Genomic DNA, 9,830 nt, shown 5'->3' on the forward strand with positions numbered 1-9,830 from the left:
AACATAAGATTTATGTTAAGTGTACACTAAAATTATTTATTAGTATAAAATACATATTAAAATATAAAATATATATTGAAAATGAGTTAAATAACACATGTATTTATATGTATTTATACATAAACACATAGTGATTGATTTTAGTTACTAATTTTAGTGTACAAATAATATTTTTACATAACATCAGGTGGGAGATTATCGTCAAATTTTCAATAATAAAATATTAACTAACAAAAAATGTTATAAGGTTAACATTTTTTTATTAATATTAGCTAACACTTTGAGTTAATATCTTATTTTTATACTATTAATTTAAGATTTAAAGTTCATAATTGAAATTTTATTCTTTAAAATTTAGAATTAATCAAGTATTAATAAAAAATAATAAAATTTATTAATCATGCAACATTATTTTTAACTGAAAAAAGTATAGGGAGATAATGAGTTTAGTGAACAATATGAATAATAGCATTAAAAAGAAAATTAAAATCAGATGATAATTAATTTAATTAATTTCTATAATTTCGATTTTGAATTTTAAAAAAATAAGGATTTACAAATGATAGTGCAGTTACGTATATGGTAACCTCTATTCTCCGCGTGTGATTTTCGTTCTGTAGAGCCTTCCTCTCGCCATTCTCTTCCCATCTCTCCGGTTTGCCGCCGCTGCCAAGAACACCAGCTGCCGCCGTCCAGAACACCAGCCAACGCCGCCCAGCTCTCCGCGAACGTCCGAGCAGGCACCCTCTTCGCGGACATTGCATCCCTCGCGCAGCCCACCAACACGCCAGTCGTGCAGGCCCACCGCAGGCCGCGGCCTCCCATCGCGCCATTTGTGTGCCACCCTTCCTCCCACCGATTTGACTTCTCCTCCTCTTCCATCTCAAACCGCTGCGCATTCGGGTTCGAAGCCCATGGAGCAGATTCGCAACCTTGCCTAGCCAAAGTTGTCATTGCGTGGCTGCTCTATCACCGGATCTCCTCCCTTGTCTCCATGCGTCGACGTCGACTCTCTCCACCCCCGCAAATATGCTGGATGTTCGATTCACTAGATATGTAGATGGTTATTTTAATTCTTAATTGGATGGTTACTTTGTTTGATTCAGTTTAAGTATATACAATTAACAAATGATGGATGGTCATTTCACTAGGTAACTGGAAGATTATTTTAATAACTACGTGGATGGTTATTTGATGATGATCCCGCAACAGTGATGGAGGTGGGTGTTACAAGGGGTGGATGATGATGGCTGGTGAGGGAGCTTCTAACAGCCGGAGAGGTGGGATGATTGATGAGGGTGGGGTGGCATATGGCTTGGGGGGAAGAGAGTGTTTCGATGAATTCCTTTGGTAAATTAGAGTTGGAATGGTTACTTTTTTGAAATAACTATTTGGATTTCTTACTTTCCTTGTGTTGGGCCTAATTCGAAGCCTATTATTCACATTGTTAAGATTTCTCATTGTTTCCCTATCGGAGTTGTTTTTTAAAGTCTTGGTAATAATTTTTAGATCCAGTTGGATTCGAACGGTTTACATAACTCAATCTGAATTTACAATTCGGACCAGGTTCACATAAACCGGCCGGATCTATCTTTGGTTTTTGTTTTTCTTTTTTTTAAAACAAGATGTGATTTAGCATTCCTTCCTGAGCTCTCACATTCTCCTCTCTCAGTGTCACTCTCTCAGTGAAGCTCTCTGCCATTTCTCTCACTATGGCTCACTGCTCTTGCCTCCGGTCTCTCTCACTATCTCTAATGTCGCATTCAAGCTCCAGTCTCTCTCATTATCTCCGGTCTCGTACTCAGTCGCTCTCGCGTGGCTTTCCTGTTATCATCGTCGCCGGCAGCAGAAACAGCAGGTCCCGGGATTGGTCGTCGTTGTCGCTCCCTGTCTCATCGTCGTCTTGCACTCAGTCCGAGCCTTCGTTGCGCTCGTTCTCACCGGCGGCAGAAACAACAAGTCCTATTGTTGGTCATCGGATTCGTCGCTGTCGTTTTCTTGGTTCGACTCTCAGCATCAGCTTCCTCCTCGCCATGAGCTTCCTTCCCGTTGATCGGTTCTTCTCCCTTATCGAAGATGCTATCCATCTTCTACTCTCTTGTAGCTCCTCGTGCCCCATATGGTCGTCTCAAGTCCCATTCCTCCTTTCTGTATCGCCATTCTCTTTCTTAGTTCAGTTCGTCTTCTAATTCCCACGGTTCTGTCCGTGTTGGTGCTCTGGAGACGCAGCGATTTGGATAAGGGACCCGATGATGTGATGAGAGAATTCTGTTTTCCATTATGCGACTTGCCTCCTCACCGTTTTCCATCCAGCTGCTGCCTCCATTAGCTTGCTTCCTCACCTTTGCCTGGATTTTTGCCGGTGGTGATGTTATTTTGTCCGAAGTCCGTCGTATTTTCGTAGTCTGGTTAACACTCGGTTTTTTAGCAGTATCATAATTTCTCTCCTTTTGCGCCGATTCTTCTTTCTTGCTGTTGCGACCGATTCATCTTCTCTAGGAAGCTCTGCTGTAATTTGTCGCCGCCTATGTCACGCTCCATAATTCCTCCTTCTTACGGGATTTCACGCTAACAAGTCCGCCAGTGGGTATCTTTCCACCATTATTTTGTAACAAATTCTCAAGGCTGAATTCTCCATCTTGGATGGTATACTGTTGGGTCATTTCAGGAGCAAAAGGTAGTGCTTCTATTTTTTATTTCGTTAGAACTAGTTGTATTCAGCCATTGTCCTCATCAAAACAGTATAAAAAGTAGGTTATTAGCAACTTCAAAATATCAAATGTTGGCATCTGTAATGCCGTTTTTCTCTTTCATTAGCTGGCATATCCAATGCATATCCAATACATAACTAATAGAAGCAGCAACTTGGGTGACATTTCATGGATTTATCAAGATAGCACTAACACCAAAAAAATGTGCAACACCTCCAAACTGATAAATAATATAGAACCTGCAAATTCATGCATAATTTGTAATGAATTTTTTTTGTCAGATGTAATGGATTAATTTTAGTTCTTTTTATTGATTTTTTGTTAAACATAAAATAGTCTAAGTCCAATATTGTGTTTCTCCAAAAAACATTTTTATGTAAAAATAAACAACTATTTAAAATGAATCAAATTATTGAAAAATTTTGGTTTTTTTATAATAATCGGTTCGAATGAAACCAAAACACAAGTGAGGATACTTGTCGCATTCTCATGCATAGTCTTTAAAAAAATTATTTTTGGTGTATGTATATGAGTGGTTCTCAAATCATTATTCATCTCCAACAAATTGTAATTGTAAGTACGTCCAATCATCTAATAAGAACTATTATTTTACCAACATTTTACGTATTTATTTTATGTATTATATCAATAATAAATTTAATAACTAATTTTTTTGTGTACATATAATGTGGATGATATTTTTTTTTTCCATTTCTTTGTATGAATACTTTGATCGTATCATCATGTATTATCTTTGATTAAAGGTTGTTTGTATCCACAAATTTAAGAAAGAAAAATAAACCGACATTTAGACAAATAAAGGTGAACAATAAATTGAACAGCAAAATTATTTCAATAATTAAATGTAAAAATTATATTAGTTTAAAAAAAATAATTCTAAATTTGAACATAGGTTTATGCCCACCAACTTCTTATAGAGGTAATAAAATATTTCCTTCCTTTTTTCTTTAAACAAATATACTAAGAGAAAAGACTTTTAATGTGGATCAAGTTATATTTCCTGAATCAAATTATTTTTAAAAAATCTTTCTTTGATAATATTTCTTATAAATATTTTTCTTTCAAACGAAATCCTATATCACTACGTTCGCACAATTAATTTTTTTTGGTTAATAAAGCATTGGCAAAATAAAAGTAATAATAAAATAGACTAAATAAATGAGAATATATGGTGCTAAGAATAAAAGAATATCAAATCTTCATGAGAGATCTTTTCATACCCTAATTAATATCATGCCATTACAATTTCTATTGCCAGAAATTTATCATTCACAAGAAGTCAAGAACCTGTGGCTATGATAGATGTAGTTTCACTATTATTTAATATATAAACACATTACACATACAAGATAATTTGATTTTATGGAATTTCCGGTGCAGAATCACTAGAACATAGGTTGAACACATCTCTAGAAGATTCCATGAATCTCTTTCGACCTTCGTCACTCATGTTGGTGCTGGTATGTGCTAGTATGTTTATATTATTTGTGCACTTTTTATAACATATTTTCTTCTTGTAAACATTCTTTTTTTTTTTTTTTGTATAATTGAGATTATGGTATATTCCCACTATAGGTACTTTTATTCCTATTGTACAATTTTCAAAATTATCTTCGTATGACATGATTTTTCAAAGGATAATTATGTAAGAAAATTTAATAGCTTTTTTTTTTCTCCATTTTACAATGTTAGAACATGGAATTGCATATTTTAAAACATTATTAAGACATAAACGGCATAACCCAAACTTTAGGGATAGATTGTATTTTCCCCTATTTTAAGTAGCTAGAGATTTGTGAAAATATCTGTTCTTGTTTAATTTTGGCGTGCATATGATGAATACTAAGAATATTGAGTGCTAAACATAATTTTTGTTCTAGGTATATGGCTCGTTGTTAGTTCTTGGCTCATTGATGACATATTGGTACATTATAATGTCACAAAAGGAGGAACATGACACTTTTTCAATATCAAAAATATTTTTAAACCAGCTTCAATCAGAAATTAGATACTCACTCGGACACATGGAGTCATCCTCAACTAATTTTTCAAGATTTTTCAGCTCTTCCCTCAATGCTTCTAGTATCTCCTTCATGGATATTAAAACTAAGGTTAGCATCTCTATTAAAGAAAATCCTTGAATAATAATGCAATCAGGTTCAATGTTTTTATTTCATTCATTTATTGTTCACTGCATGAATATAGCTATTTTTTCAACAGTGCTTTTAAGTTCTTTATCATTCAAAATTGAATTTAAAGATTTTTATTTTATTTTTGTTTACTACATAGAGAATAAAATAATATATTTGTCTTCTATTTAAAGTTAAATATCTTTAAAATAATTTTGGATTTTGACAACAATATTTAAATTTTAAATTAAATATGTTTAATACATCTTAGACAATATTTGTTTTAGATAATAATACAATTACCTAAATGCTATAGATCACACTATGTCAATAAAATTTGTTGCGAATAAATTATGCATTGATAAATTAGGCAACGTTCCAATCAATCTTAGCTTACACAAGGATTGGAAAAGGTTACCTTAGAATTTTTTTTTTTTTAAATAAATAACACTTACTTGGTATCAAACAACGGTGTAATGAGGCACCATGATGTCACTTACAACTTCAGATTCAGCTATAAGTACGCAGAATATAATGCTACTAAATAAAACAAAAAGAACACATATAGTGCAATATTTAGTATTTTATTATTTTAAATTAGTTAAAACACTAAAAAATCGTATTGGTTTATCTACTTTACCGATTTTCATCAATTTTTTTAATTTTTTACTGGTTTATTAATAATCGATTTTTTTTCATAAATAAAACCAATTTAATATTAGTTTCGTTTAATTCGGTAAAATTGACTGATTCGATCTAATCTTTAAAACCGTTAATAATTTGACACTACTATATGTCATTTTAATTTTCCATATGTAAATAGACACCACCATATATAAATTTTTCAATTATTACCGGAAAGAAAATTTTGTTGTAATCTTACTTACCATCTTTTATGTCATTATTATTTCAGGTGGCTCCGTTATTATTTCAAGCATTTGAGAGGGTTCCTCACTTAGAGCAAATTTCATACATAGTCATGGAAGGTCTCTCCTTTTCATATTATAGAGATCATCTTCAAATTTTGGCAATGTTCTCCAACTCATCATCTTCATCTACTCTATATTATATCCAACATGTAAATCAAGATAATGGAGAAGCCTATGGTGAACCTACAAAATACAATTTTTCGTCTATTAACACAAGTTGGATTTCTGAAGCTCTTGAATTTTCTTATTCATACGCATTCAGCAATACTTCATCATTGGGAACCAATTGGAGCATTATTATTGATAGTGGCCATAACCCTTTGTTTCTCAACTCCGCAAGGGTCACAAGAACAAGTGTGATCTCTCTAGGGTTCTCGGAAACAACAGTAACGGATTTTCTCAGGACTCAAAACAATGATCTTCATCAAAGTTCAATGAGCATGTCTTGGGCCACAAAAGATGGAAGGGCTATTGTACAAGGGATCCGAAATACTCGTTTGGTGATTTCTAATGATACAGTTTTGCTTCAATTATTGGACCAAAATGGAAACCCTAAAGGTGTTGGAGACACTGCTATACCGTGCAAAAATGAAAGATTTGGATCTAGTTTGAATATTCAGAATACTGAATATATGATTCACTGCAGCACAATTGATATCATGGGAATAGAATCGGTAAGTTTCTATATTATTCATTATAAGTAGAGTTTAATTTTAGCGTACTAATAGTAATAGTCTATTCACATTCATTCTTTTAATGCACTTATAAAATTAATATAAAAATAATTATTTTTATTAACATAATGTTATGTAATTAGATGCAATTATAAAATTATACTAATAGCCATCAAAATTAAATGGTATATTTTGATTTCAGGTATATGTTGTGGCTATTCCAAAGAATGAATTACTTAGCTTTGACCAGCATTATAAGAAAAAAGGGTTGACTCTGTTGATTGTAATGATATTCATGATATTGATTGCTCTCCTAAGCTTTCTAAGCATGAATGCAAGAAATGCGAAGCGAGAAATGCGATTGCGTGCCTCACTCTTGAAACAAATGGAAGCTACTCAACAAGCTGAGAGAAAGAACATGAATAAAAGCCTTGCATTTGCTGCTGCCAATCATGATGTTAGGGCTTCTCTTGCAGGCCTTACTGCTTTGATAGACATGTCCTTTGACTTTGTTCAAAATGCGTCTGAATTGGACACCAACTTAAAACAAATGAAAGGTTGCACCCAAGACTTACTAGGTAATAATTTCATCTTAATTTGTGTCACCCAATTTGAGTGCAACTTCTATTTATCAAGTGCTAATTTTTGAGGTTGGAGTTTGGGGTTTAAGTTGTGTAGCATTATTGTATAGAACCCACGCCCACATGTAAATTGAAAGTATTAATTTGTTGTCATGTTATAAATGCTTGCCTAGGGCTGCTGAATTCTATACTTGACACAAGCAAAATTGAGGCTGGAAAAATACAGCTTGAGGAAGAGGAATTTGATGTATCAATTCTGTTGGAAGATATAGTTGACTTATACCACCCTATGGCTTCAAAGAAAGGTGTGGATCTAATCTTGGACCCTTGTGATGGTTCTATTATTAGATACTCACGTGTTAAAGGAGACAGAGGAAGACTCAAACAAGTTTTGTGTAATCTTTTGAGCAATGCTGTTAAATTTACTGATGAGGGGCACATAGTGGTTAGGGCAAGAGCTCAAAAGCCAAGTTTGCATAATTCATTAATGGCTGGTAGTGAAAAACATGTATCATGCTTATGTTTCAAGAAAATTAGCAGTGATGAAATTGAAGGCACGAGTAATTCAACACAAGCAGATCCATATTGCGTTATGGATTTTATATTTGAAGTGGATGATACGGGAAAAGGAATCCCCAAAGAGAAGTACAAGTCTGTGTTTGAGAACTATGTCCAAGTCAAAGAAACCTCTCTTGGAGTTGGAGGAACTGGCTTGGGACTTGGGATCGTGCAATCACTGGTTAGTATTTGCTTTAGTTCTTACTAATATTTATACAAAGATTTTTCTTTTAGTGGTAAATTAATTGAGAATTACATGAGTCTTGCATGTAGGAGTGTTAATGGTGTAGTTTCTCTACCAATAATGTAACCAAATCATTTTTCTATATAGGAAATTTGTCAATGGTAATATTGTAATTAAGACAGCATTAGAAAGTAGAGTTAGTTAGTTAGTTAGTTAGGTTGCAGAATTGTTATTCTGTTCTGGGATGCTGCTTTTGCGTGTGTATCAAGGCATTCTCACTGCATTGGTTAGGAGTTTATATATATAGGTGTTGCAGTATACAGAAGATAGATATCTGAATGTAATTTGATATAGCATCAATATACTCTTTCAGTTCTTCTCTCTTCTATTCAGTTCTTCTCTCTTCTAATTCTGATTTATACACAAATAATTGGTTTTTACTTGAAACTAATTTTTTAATAATGGCTTATGTAATTTCAGGTAAACAAGAAAAGAGTGTCTAACTTTTTTTTTTTAATTTTATTTAGGTGCGTTTGATGCATGGAGACATTGAAATTTCAGAGAAGGACGTGGGAGAAAAGGGAACATGCTTCAAGTTCAATGTTGTCCTTAATGTATACGAGACAATCACGAATGCTGCTAGCACAAAAGAAGAAGAAGAAGAAGGTGTTGATGAAAGAAACCAAACTCAGGCGGCATTACCAACCCTTCAAAGTTGTAGCTCTGGTTCAAGCATTTGTTCCCTTAGTCCAAGATTCCGAATCCGCAGCTCCAGTCCCAAGCCAGCGCCTTCTCGTGTCATTATGCTAATCGCCGATGAGTATCGCCGGAAGGCCACAGAGAAGTTCATGGAGGGCTTAGGGATCAAAGTTGCCGCCGCGAAACGGTTGGAGGATCTATTTGATGTCCTGAAGAAGATGAAACACAAGTGTCTCTATTCAAGCAGCCACAGTAGTGGTTCTCAAGGATCAGAGTATTTGAGTGCGAGCTCTCACTCCCGTTCCAGCAGAGTTAGAGTTGCATTGAGTTCTATGGATGGAAAGACGGATATTGGAGCAGCATCTGATGGCTTTATCCTTATTGTGGTTGAGACAGATGCAGGGCCACTTTTGGAGCTGTGTAAGATAGTTTCCAACTTCAAAAGAGGGCTTTGTAACCCTTGTCAAGTTGTTTGGTTAGATAACAAAATTCTCTTTAAGAACCTTGATAAGGACACGCTTGATCCCAAAGACATGGTTCTATCGAAACCGTTTCACGGTAGCCGTTTGTTCCAGGTTATAAAGCTTCTTCCCGAGTTCGGTGGTGGGAAAAGCTCATCCAAATTGAACACTCAGGAATCCTTTGTGGATCAACCTTCTGTTGGGTCCAAAGAAATACAAGAATGTGAGGATACAGAAAAGCCATTGAGTGGTAAGAAAATTTTGGTTGTTGATGATACTCCATTGATGCGCATGATTGCTTTGCGTACTTTGATCCAGCTTGGAGCGATTATAGAGCAGTGCGAGAATGGAGAAGCAGCTGTGCATCTAGTTCGTGATGGTTTAATCAAGGATTTTCCTAATCCCCCTTACGATTACATCTTAATGGATTGCCAGGTAATGTTTTTGAATTTCAAAAATTTTTATACACTTATTTTGCCAGGTAATGTTTCGCTTACTCCTGAGTCCTGATGTAATTGATTCCACAGATGCCAATAATGGATGGGTTCGAGGCAACAAGGAAAATAAGAAAGATAGAAAAGAGCTATGGTAATATTCGCATTCCTATAATTGCATTAACAGCTGACAGTGACAAAATGACCATAGACGCTGGAATGGACTTTCACTTGGTAAAGCCTATCGACAGAAACAAATTTCTTGAAGCCATTCGAGACATCAATGCTAAAAAGCGCTCCATTTAATGTTATTAGGAAAAGAAACCCATGTATGTATCAATGCAAAATGTTAGGAGTTTACATATAATCATATAGTGTAGTGTGGTTGTAATTTACCTTGTTTCTTTATTATATGGTAAAAAATATGATTCTAGCTCTTAGGTTTTGTT

At 34.5% G+C, this 9,830-nt stretch overlaps 1 protein-coding gene across 1 annotated transcript; it reads left to right on the forward strand.

Moving 5' to 3' along the window:
* On the forward strand, positions 1,755–9,808 carry LOC107615222 (histidine kinase CKI1-like). The gene is made up of 7 exons (XM_021111799.1): positions 1,755–2,100; positions 4,613–4,656; positions 5,775–6,464; positions 6,667–7,042; positions 7,219–7,784; positions 8,315–9,382; positions 9,475–9,808. The coding sequence occupies exons 1-7, from the start codon at positions 1,755–1,757 to the stop codon at positions 9,685–9,687; spliced, it is 3,303 nt and encodes a 1,100-aa protein (XP_020967458.1). The 3' UTR covers positions 9,688–9,808.

The sequence above is a fragment of the Arachis ipaensis genome, chromosome B09, assembly GCF_000816755.2.
Source record: "Arachis ipaensis cultivar K30076 chromosome B09, Araip1.1, whole genome shotgun sequence".
NCBI lineage: Eukaryota > Viridiplantae > Streptophyta > Magnoliopsida > Fabales > Fabaceae > Arachis > Arachis ipaensis.